General features: G+C 41.9%; 1 protein-coding gene across 2 annotated transcripts in view; it reads left to right on the plus strand.

Moving 5' to 3' along the window:
* The first annotated feature begins 13644 nt into the window (after positions 1 to 13644).
* Positions 13645 to 26514, plus strand: part of auts2a (activator of transcription and developmental regulator AUTS2 a) — a 1264571-nt gene continuing 1251701 nt past the window's right edge. For both annotated transcript variants that reach the window (XM_070857211.1, XM_070857212.1), the window contains exon 1: positions 13645 to 13947. In XM_070857211.1, coding sequence (XP_070713312.1) covers positions 13645 to 13947 — 303 coding nt within the window. The remainder of the gene's footprint in view (positions 13948 to 26514) is intronic.

Consider the following 26514-nt stretch of genomic DNA (forward strand, 5'->3'; position numbering starts at 1 on the left):
ATCCCATGACATTATTTCGAAGAAGAGCAAGGGAGTTATGGCCAATATTTATCCCTCAATCAACATCACTAAAACAGATGATCACATTGCTCACTTTGCTGTTTGCTGTGCGTCAATTGGCTGCCGCATTTCCTACATTACAACAGTGTTGTCTTGGGGCAGGGCTATTCCTCTTTATTCCTGTTGCTCTTCCGGTGGTGGTCCCTCCTAGGCCCAAGCACCCAAGGCCTTACCCCACTGCTGGCCAAGAATGGAGAGGTACTCATCAAGGACAGAGAGGCAGTTAGCGCTCGATGGAAGGAGCATTTCGAGGACCTTCTCAACCGAGACTCTGTCTTCGACGTGAGTGTCCGCGACTCCATCCTGCAGCATGCTACCCGCCACCATCTCAACATAACCCCAGTTCGGCATGAGGTAGAAAAGGCCATTCGACAACTGAAAAACGACATGGCCTCGGGAGCAGATGGAATCCCCGTCGAAGCATTAAAACATGGTGGAGAAACACTTTTGGCGTGAATACACAATCTCATTTCTCTCACCTGGAAGGAGGAGAGCATGCCAGGGAATCTCAGACGCAGTAATTGTGACCATCTTCAAGAAAGGCAACAAGTCCGATTGCAGTAACTACAGGGGAGTTTCCCTGCTGTCTGCCACAGGAATGTCATCGCAAGAATCCTCCTCAATCGCCTTCTTCCTGTTGCTGAAGAACTCCTCCCAGAGTCGCAATGCAGATTCCACCCACTAAGGGGCACAATGGACATGATCTTCAGCGCGCGGCAAATCCAAGAGAAATGCAGGGAACAGCACCAACCCATGTACATGGCCTTCTTTGACCTTACAAAGGTCTTTGACACTGTCAACCATGATGGATTATGGAGCGACCTCGTCAAATTCAGATGCCCCTAAAAGTTTGTCACCATCCTTCACCTGCTCCATGATGCCATGCAAGCCGTGATCCTGACCAACGGATCCACCACAGACCCAATTCACGTTCAGACTGGGGTCAAGCAGGGCTGTGTCATCACACCAACGCTCTTCTCAATCTTCCTTGATGCAATGCTCCATCTCACCCTCCGTAAACTCCCCACTGGAGTAGAGCTAATCTATAGAACAAATGGGAAACTGTTCAATCTCCACCACCTCCAGGCCAGATCCAAGGTCGTCCCATCCTCTGTCATTGAATTACAGTACGTAGACGATGCCTGCGTCTGCGCACACTTGGAGGCTGAACTCCAAGCCATTGCCAACTCCTTCACCGAAGCGTACAAGAGCATGGGCCTTACACTAAACATCCGTAAGACAAAGGTCCTCAACCAACCTGCCCCTGCCACACAGCACTGCTTCCCGAATATCAAAATCCACAATGTGGCCTTGGACAACGTGGACCATTTTCCATACCTCCGGGAGCCTACTGTGAACAAGGACTGATGTCGATGACTAAGTCCAACACCGCCTTCAGTCGCCTGAGGAAGAGAGTGTTTGAAGACCAGGACCTCAAACCCGGCACCAAGCTCATGGTCTACAGAGCAGTAGTGATTCCCGCCCTCTTAAATGCCTCAGAGACATGGACTATTTACAGCAGGCACCTCAAAGCACCAGAGAAGTACCACCAACACTACTTCTGCAGGATCCTGCAAATCCATTGGCAGGATAACCGCAACAACATCGTTCTCGCTCAGGCCAACAACCCCAGCATCGAAGCACTGACCACACTTGATCAGCTTCGTTGGGCAGGCCACATCGTCTGCATGCCCAATACGAGACTCCCAAAACAAGCGCTCTACTCGGAGCTCCGGCACGGCAAGCAATTCCCAGATGGGCAGAGGAAATGTTTCAAGGACACCCTCAAAGCCTCCTTGATAAAATGCAACATCCCCACCGCCATCTGGGAGTCCCTGGCCAAAGACCACCCTAAGTGGAGGAACAGCATCCGGGAGGGCGCCTAGCGCCTCGAGTCGCGTCGTCAAGAGCATGCAGAAAACAAGCGCAGGCAGCGGAAGGAGCGTGCGGCAAACCAGACTCCCCGCCCACCCTTTCCTTCAACCACTGTCTGTCCCACCTGTGACAGAGACTGTAATTCCCGTATTGGACTGTACACCTGAGAACTCACTTCGAGAGTGGAAGCAAGTCTTGCTCGATTTCGAGCGCCTGCCGATGATGATGATGATGATATAAATGCAAGTCTTTTATTTTTTGATATCTAGGTAAAAATCTCAAGCATACCCGCGCAATGAAAAGAGTTCATGTCGGGTGATTTCAGCTACTGCCTCTAACCCATGCCTTTGGGATTCTCCTTGTTTTCGGTAGGCAGAAGAATAGCAGTACACAGGAGTTTGCAAATAGTAGCAGCAACGCAAAATCTATTTTTACAGTAGTTCAACTTGGCTGGCTCCTCGTTAAGTAGTAATTAATCTTTAGTTCATCACTCCTGTGTTAAACAAGAATGTAAGTAATTTTTTTAGTACAGTGGATCAATTTATTTTTCTCACCATTTACGATAGTTAAGGGGTTTAACTAATAACTATCAGACTCTCCAGACTCTCTGTGAAGATTCCAAATAGACATGTTGATATGAAAAGAACAGGCAGATAAATGAAAGAAAAAACTTGCATTTTTAGAGCACATTTTATGACCTCGGGACATCTGAGAGCTTTATAGCAAATGAAGTACTTTTGAAGTTGTAATGTAGGAAATATGGCAGCCAAATTGCACACAGCAACATCAGATAAACAGCAATCCGATAAATGACTGGATCATGAGTTTTAAGTGTTGTTTGAGGGATAAATATTGGCCAGTACACTGGGAGAACTCCCCTGCCCTTCTTCCAATAGTGCTGTGGGATCTTTTACGTCCACCTGAGGGGGCAGATGGAGTTTTGATTTAACGTCTCAACTGAAAAACAGCAGGTTCTACATGTACGCTGAAGACACTCAGCTCTATCTCACCACCACCTTTCTTGACCCCCTTCACTCTCTCTGATTTGCCACATTGCTTGTCCGACATCCAGTAGTGGATGAGCAGATACTTCCTCCAGCTAAATATTGGGAAGACCGAAGCCATTGTCTTCGTCCCTTCGATAGCCACCGACACAATCCCTCTTGCTGGCAACTGTCTGAGGCTGAACCAGACTGTTCACAATTCGTATTTGACCCTGAGATGAGCTTCTAACCATATATCCACTCCGTCACCAGGACCGCCTACTCCTACCTGCCTGGGCAATAAATGTTGGCCTTGCCAGTGAAGCCCACATCCTGTGAATGAATAAAGAATTATATGCTGCTGAAACTCTCATCCATGCCTTTGTACATCTAGATATCAATCTTCCAATGCTCTCCTGGCTCCTGGCCAGGCTCTCATGTTCCACACAATATACGCTTGAGCTCATCCAAAACTCTATTGCCCGTATCCTAACTCGTACCAAATCCCGCTCACCCATCAACCCTGTGATCGCTGACCAACATTGGTTCCCGGTCCAGCAACGCCTCAATTAAAAAAATTATCATCTTTGTTTTTAAATTCCGCCATGTACTTGCCCCTCCCTATCTCTGTAACCTCCTCGAGCTCGGCAAACCCCCCAAGATATCTGTGCTCGTTCAATTCTGGCTTCTTGCGCATCCCCAGTTTTAATCGCTCTACCATTGGCGGCCGTGAGAGGTCCTAAACTCTGGGAATTCTCTTCCTCGACCTCTCAACCTCTCTCTCTCCTCCTTAAAATCTACCTCTGTCCTAATATCTCCTTATATGGGTCAGTATCAAATTTTGTTTGATAACACTCCTATGACGCGCCTTGGAACGTTTTACTACCTTAAAGGTGCTATATAAATGCATGTTGCTGCTGAGTGACGTAGCTTTTTAACCCTTTAAGTACCAGGAAATAATTAAAGAGGCCAAACTAGATCATAAACAAAAAAGAAACATTTGACACATTTCCTTCCGTAAAAACTTGTTGAATGTGTTCACCTCTTGATATGAACTTGCAAGGTGTGATTGCCTGTCCGTGTGAACTTGCTGGGTGTAGTTTCATCTGTGTTAGAATTTGCAATTTTGATCTTTAAAGGCACTGTCTCTTGCGTAAATCTGTTAAGTTGTTGCATTTGATTGATTGTGTGTTTGAACTTGCTGAGTATGAGTGTATACATTTCCTGAGGGTGACTGCCTCTCCATGTAAATTTGATGAGTAGGATTGCTTCTCTATGGACTCATTGTGTCTGCGTGTCAGTTTGCCAATCTCAGTCATCTTTAAAAGCATTGTATCCTGTATCAAATCCAGTGAGTTGCTGAGTGTGATTGCCTCTGTGTGAGATGTTGCCAAGTGTGATTGCTTCTGTGTGTGAACTTGATGAGCGTGATTGCTTTTCCATCCGAAATTCCTGTGATTGCCTCTTGGTGACATTATTGAATGTCATTACTCCTCCATGTGAACCTGCTGAGTGTGATTGCCTCTCCATCTAAAATTGATGAGTGTGCTTCAGCTTGCTGGGAATGACTGCCTGTGTGTGTGTGAACTTGCTGGGTGTATTTGTGTGTAGTCTTGCAGAGTGTGATTTCTTCTGAGAGCTTGTGGGGTCTGATTGCCGCTGCATGATTGTCTGCCTCTCTGTGAATCTACTGAGCGTGGTTTAGTGTCTTTTTGTGAACTTGCTGAGCACTGTTGCCTCTGCTTGTGAACTTGCTGGGTTTGACTGTCAACAAAAAGACAAAACTGCAGATGCGGGAAATCTCAAGCAAAAACAGAAAATGCTCGAATGTCTCCGGTCAGGCAGCATCTGTGGAGAGAACAGAAAAGTTAATGGGAGTAACCGCCTGGCATGAAACCACTGGGATCTGATCTGCCGCCATTTTATCTTGCAACCAACCCGTTTTCACTTCCCTGGTCAATATTTATCCCTCAATCAACATCACTAACCCTGATTATCTGGTCATTATCACACTGCTGTTTGTGGGAGCTTGCAGTGCACAAATTGGCTGCCACATTTCCTATATTTCAACAGTGATTACACTTCAAAGTACCTATTGGCTGTGAAGCACTTTGTGATGTCCTAAGGTGAAAGGTGCTATATAAATGCAAGTCTTTCTTTTCTTTGTCATCAATGGAACATAAAATTGGGTGGGGTGTTAAACAGGTGGCTGATCCAAGCCCACCATTTTCTCACTAGGTGGGTTAAGTTGCAATGACCTCCAATGGTTTAGGTGTGGATCTTTGATCAGAACACAGTCTGACAAAGGGTCCACACTTGAAAGGTTAACTCACTTGTTCTCTCCTCACATGCTGACGGATTGTTGAGTGTTTCCAGCATTTTCTGCGTTTGATTGTATGTATGTGTGTGTGTGTGTGTGTGTGTGTGTATGTGTGTGTGTGTGTGTATGTGTGTGTGTGTGTATGTGTGTATGTGTGTGTGTGTGTGTGTATGTGTGTATGTGTGTGTGTGTGTGTGTGTATGTGTGTGTGTGTGTGTGTATGTGTGTATGTGTGTGTATGTGTGTGTGTATGTGTGTGTGTGTGTGTGTGTGTGTGTGTATGGTGTGTATGTGTGTATGTGTGTGTGTGTGTGTGTGTGTATGTGTGTATGTGTGTATGTGTGTGTGTATGTGTGTGTGTGTGTATGTGTGTATGTGTGTGTGTGTGTGTGTGTGTATGTGTGTGTGTGTGTGTGTGTGTATGTGTGTATGTGTGTGTGTGTGTGTGTATGTGTGTGTGTGTGTATGTGTGTGTGTGTGTGTGTGTGTGTATGTGTGTATGTGTGTATGTGTGTGTGTGTGTGTATGTGTGTGTGTGTGTGAACTAGGTTGAGTGTCATCGCCACTGTTTGTGAACTTTCGTTGTGTGCTTGAAAAAAGAAAGACTTGCATTTATACAGCATCTTGCATGACCTTAGGACATCCCAAAGTGCTTTACAGACAATGAAGTGCTTTTGAAGTGTCGTCACTGTTATAATGTAGGAACCGAGCAGTCAATTGCGCATAGCAAGCTCCCACAAACAGCAATGTGATGATGACCAGATAATCTGTTGATTGAGGGAAGAATAGTGGCCAGGACACCATGGATAACTCCCCTGTTCTTCTTCGAAATATTGCTATGGAATCTTTTACATCCATCTAAGGGATGGACGGGGCCTCGGTTTAACGTCTCATCTGAAAGATGGCACTTCTGACAGTGCAGCTCTCCCTCAGCACTGCACTGGAGTGTCAGCCTAGATTTTTGTGCTCAAGTCTCTGGAGTGGGACTACATTCTGACTCCAAGGCAAGAGTGCTACCCACTGAGCTATGGCCTCTCTGAACATGCAGAGCATCGTTGCCTCTTTACATAAATGTGCTGAGTAGAACTGTCTCTGTTTTAAACTTGCTGTCTGTAACTGCCTCTTGATATGTGAGAGTGTGATGATGTGTGAATTTGCTGAACACCAGTGCCTCTGTTCCTAAACCTGCTTTATAGGTTAGCCTCTCTCATGTGGATTTGCTGAGTGTGATTGTGTGTCTCTCTCTGAACTTGCTCAATATGATTGTGTTTCTGTGTGAATTTGCTGAGTCATTTGCCTCTGGTTGTGAACGTGCTTTGCATGATTGCAAACTCTGTACATTTGCCTAAGTCTCAAATTATTGAGTAGAATTGCACCTATATGATTTTCTGTGTTCATGAAATTAATGAATGAGAATGAACTGAGTGACACTAATTTTTCTTGTGATCACCTCGGCAAATAAAGTTTCTTACTGTCACGTGCCCAGGTGAATACTTTTTTTTGAGTGCAATTGGTTTCTGAAAAATTGCTTGCACACATATTCGACTTCAATTCCTTATCATATTTGTGTATGCCTATGCATTTCAGGGTACAGGTGCCAAGAATAAATACAAAAATATAACTTAGTGAAACATGTGGTATAGGATCCAATGAGAATATTGTTCAACAACTGCAACTTGCATTTATATAGCGCCCTTAACATAGTAAGGCACGTCACAGGAGCGTTTTCAAACAAAATTTCCCACCGTCGCACATAAGGAGATATTAGGACAGGTGACCGAGAGCTTGGTCAAAGATAGTGGTGGGCAAACAATGGCCCATGTGCCGTATCCGGCCCGCCAGGTCATTCCATCCGGCTCAGCTGGACGGGACACAAATAGACCGTGAGCCGGAGCTCGAGCCGCACATTAGTCAGTGTCGAATCATGGCTTTTCATCTCGATGACTGTTTGTTTGTTTTATTGTCTTTCCTCTCCCAGTACCCAGAGTATGATGGCAGGGGGATTCTCATCGTCGTCTTGGACACGGGATTGGCACTGATTGTACTTCAGGTCCTGCGAAGCCTCAGGCTCCCGTACTCAGCAAAGAAAGACAGACTTGCATTTATATAGTGCCTTTCACAACCACCGGATGTCTCAAAGCGCTTTACAGCCAATGAAGTACTTTTGGAGTGAAGTCACTGTTGTAGGAAATGCGGCAGCCAATTTGCGCACAGTAAGCTTCCACAAACAGCAATGTGATAATGACCAGATAATCTTGTTTTGTTGTGTTGATTGAGAATAAATATTGGCCAGGACACCAGGGATACACCCCCTGCTCTTTTTTGAAATAGTGCCATGGGATCTTTTACGTCCACTTGATGGGGCCTCGGTTTAATGTTTCATCCGAAAGACAGCACTCCCTCAGCACTGCACTAGAGTATCAGCCTAGATTTATGTGCTCAAGTCCCTGGAGTGGCACTTGAACCCACAAACTTCTGACTCGGAGGCGAGTGTGCTACCCACTGAGCCACAGCTGGTGACTAAAGAGAAAACACGTCTCGTGTCGGAGGCCCCGCAGACTTGAACCGCTTTGCCTAATGTGGCCTTTCAGTGCAACATATAATCGATCGATCACTCATTTCATTCATTTAGTCATGGAAGATTTTACTATTTTACACTACATTTTGTGTATTTAAGATAGTATCTGACTACTATCTTAATTTATGTTTATAAATTATTGGGAGGGTAGAAGTGGGGGTGATGATCAACACTATGAGTTAGCCTGTTTCAAATTTAACAATTTAACACTTTGCTCTCACCAATTCTTGCACTATTCACTCATTTTAATTAATTAGCATTGTGGAGGCATAATTAAATGGACTCGGATATATTGGGCATTGCATTCACTGCTTTTAATTGTAATAGTACCTGTTGTTAACACAATTAATTTTGTGTGTATGTGTCCAGCCCTCAACAACTCACCAAAACTTGTTAAGTGGCTCTCCAGCCCAAATAAATGCTCACACTTGGTCAAAGAGGTAGGTTTTAAGGAGCATCTTAAAGGAGGAGAGAGAGGTAAAGAGGCAGAGGTTTAGGGAGGGAATTCTGGAGCCTAGGGCCTTAACAACTGAAGGCACGGGCCGCCAATGGCGGAGTGATTACAATTAGCGATGTATAAGAGGTCAGATTTGGAGGAGCGCAGAGATCGTTGAGGGTTGTAGGACTGGAGAAGGTTACAGAGATAGGGAAGGGCGAGGACAGGGGAGAATTTGACAACAAGGATGAGAATTTTAAAATTGAGTAGTCGCTGGACTGGGAGCCAATGCAGTTTAGCGAGCACAGGGGTGATGGATGAACAGGACTTGGAGCGAGTTAATAATGTAATATTAATCTATTCTGTTTTGATTAAAGATCATTGACCTGAAGCTTTAAATCTGTTTCTCATGGTTGGAGTACAAGAGTAAGGAAGTCTGACTACAATTGTACAAGGCTTTGATGAGACCACACCTGGTGTACTGTGCACAGTTTTGGTCTCCTTATCTGAGAAAGGACATACATGCCTCCAAGGCGGTGCAACAAAGATTCACTAGATTGATCCCTGGAATTAATTTATTGTCCTATCAGGATAGATTGGGCCTATACTCTGGAGTTTAGAAGAACGAGAGGTGATCTCATTGAAACATACATGATTCTGAAGGTTATTGACAGGGTAGATGCTGAGAGGTTGTTTCCCTTGACCGGAGAGTCTAGAACTAGGGGGCATAATCTCAGGATAAAGGGTCGGCCATTTAAAACTGAGATGAGGAGAAATTTCTTCACTCATGAGGGTTGTGAATCTTTGGAATTCTAGACCCCAAACGGCTGTGATGCTGAGTCATTGTGTTTATTCAAGGCTGAGATAGATAGATTTTTGGATTCTAGGGTAATCAAGGCAGATGGGAATCGGGTGGGAAAGTGGAGTTGAGGTCGAAGATCAGCCATGGACTTATTGAATGGCGGAGCAGGCTCAAGGGGCCGTATGGTCTACTCCTGCTCCTAATTCTTATGTTCTTATGTTGCTCTCTCCACAGATGCTGCCTGACCTGCTGAGTATTTTCAGCATTTTCTGTTTTTATTTCCGATTTCCAGCATCCACAGTATTTTGCTTTTATGTCCAAGGTTTTATTATTGATTTTTAGCTTCTTTGTTCGTTTAAATTAAAAATATCACCTGAGTAAACACTGCCATTTGGCTGGTCTGGGAGCTCGTGAGGGTGATTTTACTAAACAGCTTCTACTGTGGTCAATTAGCAGTTCAAATAATTTCTAGATGTTTAATTTTCAAAATAGTTGGCATGTATCTGTACAAGATTTCTTACAGTAAATATTGCTGAAACAGCAAATTCAATTTCTTTGCCTGCGTTAATCTGGCCGGTCCTTATGCCAGTGTAATAAACTCTTCCAAGACTTTACACGGGTCTTTAATTTGTTACAGGAATGTTTGCATTGAGTCCCATAAAATTTATACACTGAGTAGAATAGAACGATATCATTAATAATTTGTGGCTGTGGCACTAATTGGAGCTTTTGAAATACAAATACAATGGTGAGAATCCGGAAGCCTCAGGACCAAGGCCGCTCCGGATTCTGTTTATTTCTGGACTTCGGAACATCTTTCCGACGTCCCGAGTCCGGAAATGCCTGAGCCAAGGTAGGTAGGTGAGAGGAGAGGAGGGGGGTGGGCGGGGGGGGGAGTTGGCCCGAGGCGGGGGCGAGGTCAGCGGCGGCCCGAGGCGAGGGCTTGAAGCGGGAGTCTTGATTCCGGAACATTTTCCGGATTCCAGGTGACCCCAGTTTCCTGGCCAATATTTATCCCTCAACCAACATCACATTTAAAAAAAAAAGATCTAGTTATTATCACATTGCTGTTCGTGGGACTTTGCTTTGCGCAAATTGCTGCCACGTTTCCCACATTACAACAGTGACTGCACTTCAGAAGTACTTCATTGGCTGTAAAGCCCTTCGGGAAATCCTGAAGGCGCTGTATAAATGCAAGTACTTTCTTTCATTGTGAACTTCTGAGACCAAGATACATTGTGAGGGAGTAAGGGATACGCCCCAACTTGACTGTGATTGTTTCATATTGATTGCCCAAAGTGGGAATATGTTCCATTTCTCAGCACTGGCATCTGTCAAGTTAATGAGCTATTATTTGTCCAACTTGAGAGAAATACAAAAGTTCTATAATTTGGTATTGAAGCAGATTTAGTAAACTTGCCACAACTTTCATCATGGTTCCAGCCTATGTACTTGGCTACTTCTGGAAGTGAACCAGTGAGATAACTCTCTCAGATGAGGAACTGTCCCTTTAAATTATATTTTCTTTTAAAATTAAAAAACACACACAAATTCTGGAAATCTGCCCTAAATGCTGGAATTTCACAGTAGGTTGATCAGCATCTGAAAGAGGAAATGGGCCAACGTTTGGGATTGGGATGAAGAGTCCCACCAAAGGTGAATTATATTTGTTACTGGTTCTGGCTAACCTGGTGTACATTTTCTGTCTGTGAACTTGCATTTTGCACTAGTTTGGACCAAAGGGTATGGACTTTTTTTTAAAAGTAAAAGCAAACTTGAAATAATCTTAACTGTTTATAGATCTTTACATTTGCTATTTTTTGAAGAAGTCCCTTGTTTACTGAAGCCTTGCATAAAGGCTAAAAGAGCCGAAGTTAAGTTCAATATTGTTAAATGAAACTGACTCCTTAGTGTGATGTGATATTATGGATAATTCTCAATGTACTAGTTACATCGATGAAAAACTGTATCTGCTGGTTGGTCAAGTATAGGTCACGAGGTATCCGGTGACATTTAACCCTTGATAGCTGGGCTCTATTTTTAAATCATTTTCTATTTCCATTGAACGTTTCTCATTATCAAATACCGAGGCAGTTCGTGCAGTTACAACTTGAATGTTATATAAATGGGTAACAATGACATCCAGTGTAGTAGTTTCAAGAGTCGATGGGGAAATAGCCGCGTGGTTACTTTTGCCTTATTTAAATTCGATCAATCCAAAATGAGAAATCAATAATCTTGGATAAATTATGCATTTTATTGCAAACATTGTCATAATTTTTTAAAAACAACTCCATGTTAATGTGGTAACTGAAAGAATATCGGGAAAGCAGAAAAGCTCAACCATACATGACTTTTGTGTGGGAAAAAAAACGTAATCAAAATTTCCTTCAGGTTTCATTGGCTGGTAATATATCAGGGGGAAATAAACATTTGTTAATTTCAAATAAAAGAACATCTAAGCTAGTTTCCCTTTTATTAAACATTAGCATAACGCTGTGTATTTATTTTCGATTATATAGATGTTTTATGCCCACTGTAAATCAAAATATTTATTTATTAATAACGTGAGTGTTTCGGTTTTCTATGTCACTCGACCAGAAGAGCAGTCTGCTCTTCATTGGAATCCCCAACAAGTAAATTGGGAGTTGTTTAGTTTGACTGCAGTGATTCGCTACAATGGGATCACTTCAGTCTCCGAATATCGATCAGTTCTAAAACTTTTGGTGTGGAGCCAGTGGTGGGAAAGCCCCCAGGATCTGACAGAGCTGCTCCCAGATCATCGGTGATGAGATCCTGCCCATTGATGAGGATCCTATATGGAGGGCACCAATCCGTTATCCCTGCTTCGATTAAGTACTCGTGGGGTCCAGCTTTTTGTCAAGCGTCTTATCCGAATTTTTCACTTGGTGTAAACTTGCGAAAGAATCGCAAATGCAGACTGACACCTTGTTACAGGGAACAAAGTGCACGCTGAACCATCCTTCCGACTCCCACTCTTGCAGTTGCATCGATTATTGCAACATATTGTTTTTAAAAAAAATAAACAAACCCCTATTAATTAGCAATGCACAATATGTAGAAATGTGAACTGGACTAGCTCTCAGTCTCACCGCACTGCTCCAAAAATCAACCTGCATCTCAAACATTTGCATTTGAAAACAGATGCCAATTGCACTGATCTTTCAACGTGTTCTGCTTTCTCCTCTCACTTCAGCAGAACTTGAGACACACGAGCACAGATGCAGAGCGCAACGTAATGAAAGATCCGTCATTAGGAGGCCGGCTGTTTGTAAACAGTGTGTGTGTTTGAGTGTGTGTGTGTACCTGAGCTCGGAGAGTGCCCGACCCCAAACCGACTGAAGGTCACAAACAAATGGATTTTTTTTTAAATCTGGGAAAAATGCCCCAGTAGAAGCGGCTGGACTATTTCCTGGTGAGGAAGCACACATGAGCGGAACTGGCGTAACTTGTTATCCCTGCGCTGAAGGGGCTGTGGATCTGTGTATTACAGACTGGGGAAAGCTCCATTCTTTGCAAAGGATTTTTTTTCCTCCCCCTCTCTCTATTATGCATCTCCCTCCTTTCCTGGATTAGGATCCTTTCATCCCCCTCCTTGCATTTGGTCGGCATCTGGAGGAGAACAAAAAAAAACCTCCCGTCAGATCCGAAAGTCTTCAGTCTGATGGCTGGAGCTGGAATCTACTGTGGTGGGATGGACGGTGCGTGAATTTTATTCCAGACAAAGAGAAGTCAGAGAGAGAGAGAGAGAGAGACAGGGGGAGAGGGAGGGAGGGAAAGAGAGAGGGAGAAGGGGGCACAGACAGACAGAAAGAAAGAGAGGGAGAGAGGGAAAGAGGCAGTGTATGTGTGCGAGAGAGATTGAGAGATTGAGAGGATGAGAGAGAGTGAGTGTGGAGAGAAAGAGAGGGAGAGAAGGTGTGGATCAAACATCATTTTGTCGCTAAGCACCTTTTTTAGTAACTGGTTTAAAATGCAGAAATAATGGAAGGGACATTAAAAGCAGCCAGCATTTCTAGTTATTTTCCGGTCGCTACAAGTGGAAGCATTTTTGCAAGTGTGTGATTTTATTTTTAATTTTTAGGAAGGACCAAATTGTGGTCGTGGTTATTGTGGATTCCGGGAGATTACTGCTGCTGAAACTATTGGGGGAATTAAAAAAACAAGTCGTTTCTCATCTGGGGAAAAAAAATAAGTGTGTTATTATAGAATCATCGTCAGTCTGCACTGTGGAGACCTGGTCAATTTCACTTGAGAATTTGGTCAATTTCACCTGGGGATTTTCTGGTCAATTTTACTTGGAATTTTGTCAATTTCTGTCCGGATCGCCGGCTCGCTGGAATTATTATGGGAATATTGGAATAATTTCTCCATCCAAGTTATAAACGGATTCTCCTCTTGCGGATTTTTGCCTGGGTGATTATTAATACACAGACGACGTGCATCCAGCCATCGCCTCCTGCAAAGTGCTTTGCCTGGGCTTTGTGGAATTGCCATTGTTAATTTTATTGAGGGAAAAAAATATATAAAAGCAGTCACCTTTCTGTGGGGAATTCGTGTGTGTGTGCAATGGATGGCCCGCGGTGCAGTGGGCTTCGCCGGAGTAGGCGATCGAGAGCTCAGAGAAATCGAGACAGGAAAGCAAAGGGAGGAGGAGGAGGAGGAGGAGGAGGTGGTGGTGCTGGTGGAGGCAGTTCCAGGGCCATCAACACTCTATCCTCATCAGGGTCTGAGCGAGAGGGCAGCAACAAAAACCCAGCTTCATCCCGTCCGAGACCGCCCCGTCGTCGGAGGAAAGATTCCACTTCAGGAGAGGAAGATCTCATTGATGGATTTGGCATAGCCAGTTTTGTCACATTGGAAGCTCTGGAGGTAAGGAATGGTTGGATAATACAAGTGCTTGCCTCTTTAAAACCTGGATGTGGTTCAGCTTTTTAAAAAAAAACACAATGACCCTTACTATCCCAATATAATGGCAATATATGTTGTAAATGATTAAACCCCACTTCACATTGTTTGATTAAACTCGTCTATCAGTTATCATGGAAAGCTGAGAGTTGAACTAATCTACACAGTGATCCTAGATCATAGCCAGACTTTTGGTGTAGACTGTATTTTCCTCCTGTGTCTCCTTGATGTGTTTCTTATGGATGGGGATGAAGAGTACAGGTATAAGAGTTGAAACAAAGTGAGAAAGGTTTGGAAATCTGAAACCAATGTTGATAGTTTGTAAAGGGCAAAAGGGGGTACAGCTGGTTGGGACTGGTGAACCTCTTTAACCCATGTGTCACGTAAGTACTAGGCCTGTGCATTGTAAATTGCTAATGTTATAATATACAGTGGTGGATTGCAAATTCTGTAGACGTGGAAACTATAACAGACCAAAACGAGTTGTAATTGAGGAGGTTTAAAAGCCACCAACTAATGTATCTGCATTGATTTGGAGGCCAACTGAGCTAGTACTTTGGAAAAGATGCAAAGAGAAAAGTAGAGCCCAAGGAATGGGTTGGACGAACATCTCTATTTGGCGAATAAAAGTTTGCATTGAGTTATTATTATGAAATATTCTAACCGATTATTGAGAGGTGTTTTGGAAATACCACCTAGAGTCTTGGCATGCTCAGGAAATGTTAAATTGAAAGTGTGATCCATGTTTTTGCATTTATGAAAAAGCAGAATACAGGAATACGGTTGTTAAATGCTTTCCCTATTTAAGTTGTATTTTGCTGTTTACGTGGACTGTCTCACTTCCTGACAGTGAAATGGTGTTGATTGCACACAGCCAATTCTACCTCCTACTACCAACAAAGTAGTTATAAGGTTTGCCCAAAGGTTATCACATTGTCAGCGATTATATAAGGGATGTCCTTAAAGATAATCAGTATTAGATTGTGAACCACTGGTTGGGATGAGTCCTGTTTCAACAGGACCAGCTCCATTGATCTAGCAGTAGCCTGATTCCCCGTCCACCACCCCACCTCTTGAGACAGAAAAGTAAATAGCCACAGTCCTGAAATGATTGCACATGTTTGCTTGTTTTATTCAGAACTAGTGGATGAATTGTAACTTAAGTTATTACTTTGCTTAAGCCTCCAAAATTACCAATATTGATTTGTTTAACCTTTGCATTCCTTACAGTTTATTTGTTTGGAAATGCTTATGTTTATAAGTCAGTTCCCAGGATGAAATTGTGGAAATACCTTTTTTATTCCTTTTGTTATTAAGGAGGAATGTAGTTTTAATTTTTTCCTTTTTACTAGAACATAAATGCAATTGTGCTGGAGATGGGACCTGGCCTTGTGGAGCTTTTCCATCAGTTTTTATTTATAAAGTTATGCATGGGTTATAAACCTCATGCACTGCAGTATGTGTAGGATGGTATCACAAGCAATAAGTCAGCCAGTCTGATATCTCTTTCTTATGCATTGTTTTCACACTGTCTGAATTGCATGTTTCCACTGTTGAATATGAGGCATGCTTTTTTAACCATCAGATCTTGTCAGTGACATCTATAGGAAGAATGGTTATTTGCTCAGAATAACATTCACAGAGTTTCATTTTATTTCAAACGTCAGGTTAATGGTAAAAGGAATCAGATTGAGAAGCTATTCTGAAATATAAGTTTGGAGTATTGGTTGCCATCATGTCCTTTCTTTGAGGTGCAAAATGCATTTTCTATGAACCTTTTATTGAACTGGTGTAAATAGTGAGTTAACGCAACTTTGCAAAATGATTTTGTAATGAACTGTTCCAATTATTATGTTCAAAATTATTTTTATTAATTTAGAGGTTCCTTAGGGAGAGGGAAGGGAAAATAAGAAATGATGGCTGTATTTTGATTCCTGGTATTGCCCAGAAAGTTACTTTAACAACGGCAATAGATTGTTATGGGCTGCACGTGTTAGTCTACCTGGTGCCTTCACTTTCCATATTGATAGTGAAGTCTAGTCACATGTTCAATGTTAACCTTCTTGGACAATGTCTAGACATTTGTATTTAAGGAATTTCATACATTTTTGTCACTGCAAATGTACAGCAAGTGCTGTGATTCTCTCATTATAGCAAGCCTTGGGGTTATATTTATTCTTGAAACATGGCTTGGTTTTGCATGTTACCTGTTGGGATGGACTGATTTTGCTGCGGTCGTGTTCTGAAATTCATTGGCGAGCTTCTTGAAGTGTCATAACTACAGTGAAACCCTACTGAACCCTTGTATTGCTGTGTTGAGCAACTTGATCAGTGTTGATCCTTATTAAAGAAAAAAATGATGGCAATATACTCGATTTATTGACTTGACAATGAGGTTTGTTGGTGTTCAAGGCACAGTTCTGTACCTGCAGCTTGTTTTGATCATTTCAGTCCGACTGTTCAGAAGCTGGTTAACATTTGCTGCAGTAACAGAATCCATTATGCAAGTATTTCTTTTAAGCTTCAAAAAGAAAGACTTGCATTTATATACTACCTTTCTCAACCACCGGACACCCCAAAGTGCTTTACAGCCATTAAAGTACTTTTAGAAGTGTAGTCACTGTTGTAATTTAGGAATTGTGGCAGCCAATTTGTGCACAGCAAGGTCCCACAACCAGCAATGTGATAATGATCAGATGATCTGTGTTTTAGTGATGTTGGTTAAGGGATAAATATTGGCCAGGGCACCAGGGGAAAACCCCCCTGCTTTTCTTTGAAATAGTGCCATGGGTTCTTTTACGTCCACCTGAGAGAGCAGATGGGACCTCTCATCCAAAAGCCGGTACCTCTAACAGTGCAGCAGTCCCTCAGTACTGCACTGGAGTGCCAGCCTAGATTTATGTGCTCAAATCTCTGGAAAGGGTCTTGAATCTACAGCCTTCTCACTCAAAGGTGAGGGGGCTACCCACTGAGCCACTAGCTAACACTGGAGTGGATGGGCAACCATCCTTTGTGAAAATTGGGTGACATTTTAATACATGTTTGGTATTGCTAGGTCCTGCACCTTTGAAGTAAAACTGAATAATTGTAACTTTCCTTTTAATAGTGGGCTCTTTCAACAATTAACAAAATTGCCTTATTTCACCTTTTTGAAGTGCCAGCAACATAAAGATTTAACACACTTCACACATGGAGGGAAATGATCAATAAAAAAAAGTGCACACTTCAGCAGAGAGAGGCTCTTATGAACTAGTTAGAAACAGTACTCTTAATGACCTGGTGTCCCTTGATTAATAACTCTGTCTCTACATGAATGCTCATTTAACAAGAATGTTGCACCATTGTTATGATTTCATATACTGTATAAGAATATTTGATAGTTTTAATAAGCTAAGTACTTGGAAACTTAAACATTTTATCTTCTTGGAAATATCTGCATTGTTGGCCTCCTGGAGCTGTAATAAAATCCTTCTCACAAATTTCTGCACTATATCCAGTTTTCTGGAGTGTTGCTGATTAGACATCTACAGAGCTGTAAGTGTATACAGCATTTGCGGTTGTCCTTGTGACAGTCATATTTCGGATGAGACATTAAACCGAGCCCCTGTCTGCTCTCTGAAGTGGATGTAAAAGATCCCATGGCACTATTTCGAAGAAGAGCAGGGGAATTATCCCCGGTGTCCTGGCCAATATTTATCCCTCAATCAACATAACAAAAAAAAAGATAATCTGGTCATTATCACATTGCTGTTTGTGGGAGCTTGCTGTGCGCAAATTGTCTGCCACGTCTCCCACAATACAACAGTGACTACACTCCAAAAGTACTTCATTGGCTGTAAAGAACTTTGAGACGTCTGGTGGTCGTGAAAGACGCTATACAAATCCAAGTTATTCTTTCTTTTAAAATGAATTTCAAGCATTGTATCCTGCTCCATCTTCTAAGACCCAAGATGTTGTTGCTGAAGAATTGCCTGGCCAGTTTTTGAAGTTGTTCGAACTTGGAAATGCTTTATTAATACGAGAGGTTCTGCAATATTTCAGAATTAATTCATTCGTCCAGCCGGTTTCACTCAGGCATTATTGAGATTTAAATTCTTTCGTATTTCATGAAATGGAAGGAGGGGCGAAGCAATGGAAACTCATCTTCTAAGTTGAGACAGATAGATTTCAGAGCCAAACCGGTAATGCTGATGGATTTTTCTGTTGGGCAATATCTTCAAATAGTTAAAAATGGATGGGTTTCATAACTGGATAGATAACATTTATGCCGGCCAGCAAATAGAAATTTATGTCATTGGGGATTCATATCGGCTAATATAAAAGGGAGGGTTATTTTTATAATGGGCTACTGTATTGTTTAATAAGATATAGAGATGTTAACAGAACTGCAATAAACTGCATGACTGTCACATATAAAACTTACCTTCCTGAAAGATGATCAGAAATGGCTCGAGTACACCATAAGAGAACCCAGCTATCGTGAGATAAAGCAAGTTCTGTTTACATTAATCTTTTTTATTTCTAAGTACCTGTATATCAGGAATAGCTGTTTTTGGTGAGAATTGACTGCCCCATTTTAGTATGATTTATACAGAGTTAATGGTCACACAATCTTCTGGTAATCACATAACAGGACAGACATTTTGAATGTGCTTTTTCTTACTTGGGATGCATTTCCTTTATTGTATGAAATTTACCAGAATAGGATTTCGCTGCGATTTTAAAAAATGCAGCCTCTTCTCTGTTCACTTCAGCGATGCATGAGAAATGTAGAATTCACTCGTGTGGCTGAAAATGCAGCAAAAAGTATGAAACCTTGTAATTGAGGCATTGATCAAGAGCAGCCCTGCAGAGAACAGATCCAGTCATTTTGTGTCGCGTTGTTATGAACAGTTTTGCTGGCCAGTCAATAATGTAGGGAATGTAGTCAAGACATTGATATAAATTCAATTATTTAAGTTGTGCTTTACTCGTCTCTGCAAAATGAAGGAGATTTTGTCGCTCAGCACTGTAACCCATGATGGGTTTGGAGGAGTGCCTGTGAATTCTCATGCTTTTGCAGTCTGCGGTAATCTGAGTGAAGGTGGTGTTAACAGCTATGTTGACAATGGTTAATATGGAACATGAGGAAGTACCGCCTGTCACATGATGCATACTAGGTATGCAAATCCCTGTATCAAACTGTTGCAAATGGGAAAACCTCTCATAGCTCCATTTAAGATGTGATTTATTTCTATTTAGCAGTTTGTTACTCAGTTTTGTTACCACCTCAGAAATCCATAAAAACAATGTATGCTTTACTATACTATGTAAGAATACACTAATCAATGTAATATAAACTGCTGTTCAGATGAATCTCTACAATGTTTCAGCTTCACTCTTGCACTTTGCAGCATCTTCTGAACCCCTTGATGGTTTACTGTGTTATACTCCACATCAGGTATATTTGTCCTGGCCTGTTATTTGCCTGCAGGAAATGACCTCTGCAGTTTCTTTATAATGTCACATGCCTGATCTCATAATGGTTTCCTCATGTCATCTTAAAAAGGAAGTTTAGAACGGCCTTCAGTACACTTCACCAGAGTCATTTTAAATACTTTGTTCTTGTCCACTTGTCCATATTTTTATTTGTCCCGTAAACAAAAGACACAATGGGGCCAGGGAGACATTGAGCTTATTTCACTTGTAAATCCTTCTTAACTCATTTGATTCCTGCACTTGGGTGATGATGAGACTTTAATTCATGGAGTACATAGTCTCTCTCTTGGCATGCCATATACCTTAAAACATAATAGAGTTGATTGACATGAGGTATCACTGCAGTATTTTAAAAAAGACTATGTTTGAAGAATGACTTACTGCATTGCAAGTCCAGGCTTCAACAGGGTAATATAATCACCTGCAGTTTTGGCTCCTCATTCTTCTTCTGCTCTTAAACTCTTTCTGTCATGAAGGTATCATGTTCATTTTGATGGTGTTTGTAGGGAGGAATGTTGAAAATGAATGACCTAGACTACATCTGGCTAGTTGGCAGAGTTCTACATATCTTTGAATTGATTTAAAAAGATGTAAGGATGGAAAAATGCTGCTCGTGATGATTTATTTTTTGGCATCAAGAAAACTAACTGCAGTATTTGGATGTACTACAAGTTGTAGATTTAATTGTGGACTTGATGTCAGATGGCAATAACCTTTGTTGATGCACACTGAGCTAGATTTAGTTGGATGTTGTTTCATAATCTTTGTGTGGGTAAGATTTCTGCATTATTGATTAATCCCTCGAGGGGGAGGACTTTATAAACACACACTTTGTCCTTGTTGCAACAAGTAGATAAAAAAAACTGTTGTTAAATGGTATTTTGCTCAAACTTGAAGGACATGTAATGTGTGCACCGTGAAATGTCAAATGATATCCAGTGATGCTTACAGATGTTATATGTTTGGGTTGTCTCTGGAGAGAGCATTTTGAGTTGCATAACACTAAAGCGAAGCAGGTGTCAACTTGGCTCATTTGGCAGTACTGCAGTCTCGAGTCCATAGGTTCAAGCACATGATATCGGCCAAGACTCCAGTGCAGTACTGAGTAATGAGATGTTAAGCTGAATTCCCGTCTGTCTGTTCCAGTGGCTCAGATGGACATAAATGATTGCTAGGTACTGTTCAAGGGAAGGCCAAGAGTTCTCCTGGTGTCCTGACAAACATTCCTCCCATAACCAACACCAAAAAACTCAAATCAACTAATCCTTTGGTGCTTGTGAAACTTTACTGTATGCAAATTGGCTGTTGCATTTACCCATTGAACAATAGTGCCTGCACTTCAGAAAGTAATTCATAGGATGGGAAATATTTTAGGACATCCTGACAGATATGATAAGGTACTATGCAAACACAAGTTCTTTTCTTACTTACTGATGGTTACATGACTGTGGTTGATGATGGTGAAGAGAACAATACGAGATCATGAAATAACTGTATCACACAAACAGCATATTGACACAAAGTTAAAGCACGTTGGCTTAAGTTTAATTTTTGCTTTCCGCATACTGGTCCCAATACAGTAGATACACCTAGTGATAAGGCTGGGTTCAGATCCTAACCGGCTGAAGGCTCTCTACATTAAACAAAGTCTCTAACACTGACAGCGGACAGTCGAGAGGACAAGTGCCTTTTATCAGTGTCCCATCCAAAGTAGCAGATACTTTTTAAATGTCTTAAAATCCTGGAAGTCGCAAAGGTTCCCCCTTTATCTATGTTTGACATATTCCACGTTGCTATCAGAATGTCCTCTGGCTCCTAGATACCTTAGGCATAATGAGTCTATTTGTACCTACACATTGTAGGAAAAAACATACTTTTTTCCCCTATAACATATTAATATCAATAATATGCTCTAATATAGGAAGGACTAATACTGTATGATAATTCCTCACCTCAAATTGTTCCCACCACTACCACTGTCAGTGCTGGATCTCGAATCACTGACATTTCACCCTTGTGCTATACAGCTCAAAATGCATTTTCCAGACACAAACCCATGTTTAGGATTAAATCTAGAACTGTACTGCTGAAAGTTCCTAATTGTTCAAATGTGAAAGTGCTGTGGTCCCAGTGTTACTGAATTCCCAGTGACATTACTGCTTGCTGTTTGGACTACTCTTGTCTGGAGTCTGCAAGGCAAAAACACCCCTGAAAAAGTGTGGGTTTTTTTTAACTACATTTTCTATTCAGATCTGATGAACATGCAGGGTCTCTTATTGGCAAAGGGTGAACAGGCTGGATCTTTTTTCTCTTGAATAAAGAAGGCTGAGGGGTGACCTAATAGAGGTCTTTAAAATTATGAAAGGTTTTGATAGAGTGGATACAAAGAGAATGTTTCCACTTGTGGGAAAGAGCATAAATTAGAGACCATCAATATAAGATAGTCACCAAGAAATCCAATAGGGAATTCAGAAGAAACTTCTTTATCCAAAGAGTGGTGAAAATGTGGAAGTCACTAGCACAGGGAGTGGTTGAAACGAATAGTACAGATGCATTTAAGGAGAGGCTAGACAAGCAAATGAAGGAGAAGGGAATAGATGGATATGCTGATAGATTTAGATGAAGAAAGACAGGAGGAGGCTCGAGTGGAGCATAAATGCCAGCATGGACTGGTTGGGCCGAATGGCCTGTTTCTGCGTCGTATAGCCTATGTAATAATTTGCAGAAATGAGATTGGATGTATTTGACACAGCAGGAAGATTGGGCAGCTTTAACTGTGACCGTATTGAAAGGATTCCCTGGTTGATTTTGGTCAGCCTTTGAGCAGAGCAGTGATGAACAAAGAAGCATCCCTTTGCATCCAATCTAACGCCCTCCAACCAGCAATCGCAGCCCATCGAAGACAATTATTACAATTATTGGTGTGCACTGCGATGCAAATGGGTCAAAGAATGATGGCAGCTTAAGTGAGTTCAGTTATTAGCTGAGAAAATCCACACAAGGCGATCTTTAATCAGATGCAGAGTGCATATATCCACCTGCCATTTTTTTCAGCAAAGGTGGATGCGCTCAATTCAAGCTTTAATTTTTGGTTTTACATTTATTTTTCCTGGAGAAGTTAATGTTCTGAATGGTTTAAAAATAATCATATGAATATGAACATCTTAATGTTTACAAACCCTTAAACAATAGGTGAACAGCACAGATAGATATGTTGGACTAGTTACAGCCTCTAGTAACAGCAGCTGCTGGTTTATAATGCTGTCAGAGTAAGAAGGCAAAAATTGTTGGATTAGCACAGTGGGCCATCGTCAGCATCTGAAAGAAAAGTATGTTGCCATTTCATCAGAACTCGCCGTAATGAAGTCTGAAGGAGAGTTGGCCTCTAGCTCATTGATAGTGAAATATGTATTTCCATGCATACGATGTATGTGCAAAGTTAGGTTCGACTGAATCCTAATAATACCCAGCATTAAAACAGTGATTACACTTCAAAAGTACTTCATTAACTTTGGGACGCCCTGAGGTCGTGTGAGATGCTATATAAATTCAGTTTCTTTCCTTCTCTCTTTTTAGTGTCAGCTGTGGCTCAGTGGGCAACACTCTCACCTCTGGGTCAGAATGTTGTGGGTTCAAGTCCCACTCCAGGAACTTGAGCACACAAATCGAGGCTGATAATCTAGTGCAGTGCTGAGAAAGTCCTGTGTTGGAGGTGCCATCTTTCGAATGAGACATTAAACCGATGCCCCGTCTGCCCCCTCAGGTGGAAGTAAAAGATCCCATGATACTATTTCGAAGAAGAGTAGGAGTTATCCCCGGTGTCCTGGTCAATATTTATTCCTCAATCAACATATCAAAAACAGATTGTCTTGTCATTATCACAGTGCTGTTTGTGGGAGCTTGCTGTGCGCAAATTGCTGCCACGTTTCCCACATTACAACAGTGACTACACTTCAGAAGTACTTAATTGGCTGTAAAGCATTTTGAGACATCCGGTGGTCGTGAAAGGCGCTAAATAAATGCAAATCTTTTTTTTTTCTTTCTCTCTTTCTGTCTCTCTTTCTTGCGATCTGTCTCTCACTATATCTAACTGTCTGTCATGGGCTAATTAATTTGGAAAGGGGTCTGCCGACTCATTCAGTTGTGCTATCCAACCCTGAGTCCATTTACAGAGCGAGGTCCACTGATTGTCCTTGTTTCATTTTGAACACTGTTCCAAAGATTTCTGATTTCTGTTTAACACTGTGATTCTGCGAATTGAATGCTTTTTGATTAAACATTGGGCCTTTTCCTTCCCGCCATTTTTGCATGTTTGTATTTGGGGGAATATGCTGAGCCCAGTCCTGTTCCTACATGTGCACTCTCTAGTCGGACTCGCTGGTTAGCAATCATGATTCTGAGCCCTGCCTGATTTGATTTGTTTTCCTTTTCCTAATCAACGGCATTTGTAGCCTTTAATCAATCTACAGACTATTGCACGCCTATCTTTGTTGTCCGGCCGGGAAGGGGTGTCATTTTATTTTGCAGTTAATGCACAAAAATATTAGGTTTATCACGCTGCCGAGTGAAATCAAGTAATGCGCTGACGATAGTTAATGTGGCGAGCACTGACAACACAAATAACAGGAGGCAATTTGATGCTTGAATCAGCTGTATGCATTTAAACAATATGCCTTGATGATGAATTTCATACACTATAATGGAAGTAACAAAGTGGTTTTGTGCAGGCTTCCCATACTGTCAGTCTCCGACCAAATCTCCACATTTATGAGGAGTCAACAGTCGCTTAATGCCCAGCTCCCCATATACTAAACTACTGCCAGTATTTCTTGTTAGTAAAGCTTTTTTAAAAAAATGATTCACCGTGCTAATTCTTTTACTGTATTACTACATTATAAATAGACCGCAAATATTATATCAAATTCAACAGCTGGCTTGTACTCTAGTTTGGGGTCTAACCACAGATCAGACGGTGTCGGAAAACACAGAAACAAAGCCTGAATGATTTCTGTACATGATCATAACCATAAAAGTGTGTTAGACCTTGGATCATATGCCCACATTTATGTTTTTCCATTTGTTTTTTTAGCTGATGAGGTAAGTTCCACTTCCGTTTCACCTGTCTGGCCTGACCCCTGGAGATAAGATAGCTGGGTACAAATCTTGCCCCCAGGTCAGCACTGCCCCCCCACTTCTTAACCAGTTGTTGGGAAGCACCAGAAGTGACTGAAATGTGACTTTTTAAACTAGATTTTCTCTTTCTCCCCCTTTTCTGGAGCAATGTTTCTGGAGCCTCGCCTCAGTGCCTCCCTGCTGGACACAGCTCAGAACGGGGACCTCCTGCAGTGGGATTTGAACCTGGATCCATGGCAGATCTGTGGTACTGGGCATTAGCATGGTAACAGTGCAGTGCTCAGTGCCTCTCTGTTTCCCAGTCTTTTTTGGAAAAAAATAGTGTAATTTTAAATAATCTGTTGCGTGTGTGCTTTCCAGTTTAAGATTTACTCCTGAATTCCATATCTCACTGCCAGCATCTTTATTTTATCTCCACTAACTACCAGCATTATGTTCTGCCAAGTGTTTCCATGTGGCTTCACATTACATAACAGAAAGAGATTTCATTTTACAAGATTGTGACATTAGACCAAGGCTGTAGTGGTTCCAGCAGATAGTCGGAGAGCGAGAGTGTTTCAGATTAGTTGTAAAAAAAAATTGTTCCGGGAGCTCTATGCTGGTGTGGAGGAGAGGGATTGTACGCTGTGCTTTAATCATCTCAAGATCTCCTATGCCAGTATAAAACACACTGAAACATTGATTAGAACCATTAGTAGATGGATAGTGATTTTATTGCTGAGCAGCTGCAGTCAGCTTGTTCTACAAATGGAGCCGTTTACCACACACTAATACATAGTTCTGATCAGTACAATTGTCAGGATTCAACAATCTATTCACTAATGATAAGTGATATGTTGCAACCTGATACATTACACAGATATACAAGAATCTAATGTATGTGTGTTATAGTTTATATATTTATCTATTATTTAGATATAGTATACATATACAGAAAATGCTGGAAATCTCAGCGGGTCAGGCAGTATCTGTGGTGAGAAACAGATTTAACGTTTCAGGTTGATGACCCTTCATCAGAACCTCTCTCCACAGATGCTGCCTGACTCACTGAGATTTCCAGCATTTTCTGTTTTTATTTCAGATTCCAGCATCTGCAGTATTTTGCTTTTGTATCTTTTATATATTTTTTATATATATATATATATAAAACACTCTTGTACATACAATACACTGGTTTCTTCGAATGTGTGTATTTAATGTAATACTTCACTTTACCCTGGTCCAACACTCTCATATGTATCATAAATAGGGCAAGTGATTTGTTGTGACACAACAACTGATGAGGAGCCCCCTAATTTTCGCCATGCTGTCAAACTTTCCCTGCCAGTTAACCTGCTCACCATTTTAATTTTAATCAGCAGCCTGTTTTAAATTGCCCGTGTTTTGCCTCTCTCTCAGCCTGCCTGCGTGTGAAGGAAGTTTCCAGCTGGTTGCTGTAACACCTGCTCACATAATTGGCATGTGCTCCACTCCGCTTAACAACACGTTAATTCAAACTCTAATTTTAAACGGAGGCCGGCAAGCTGAGCACTTGCTGAGCAGGTAGTCCCGCGCCGACGATCTCTCATCATCCGAGTTCACAGTGTCGGTGTAGCCCAGGGCCATTGCTGCAGAGCTACATTCCCCATTTGTGAACCGCTCAGTTCAGGAGGGCCACCGGTTCATTCCCTGATCTATGCTTGAGTTAGCTGCTTGCAGCCAGGGCAGCAGTTGATTCACCTTGTGGGGGAATCTAGAACTGGGCGTGGCGGGGGGGGGGGGCGCATAGTCTCAGAACAAGGGGTCACCCATTTAAAAACGGAAATGCGGAGGAATTTCTTCTCTCGGAGGGCCGTGAATCTTTGGAATTCTCTGCCCCAGAGAGCTGTGGAGGCTGGGTCATTGAATATATTTAAGGTGGAGATAGACAGATTTTTGAAT

Source organism: Pristiophorus japonicus, chromosome 16 (genome assembly GCF_044704955.1).
Source record: "Pristiophorus japonicus isolate sPriJap1 chromosome 16, sPriJap1.hap1, whole genome shotgun sequence".
NCBI lineage: Eukaryota > Metazoa > Chordata > Chondrichthyes > Pristiophoridae > Pristiophorus > Pristiophorus japonicus.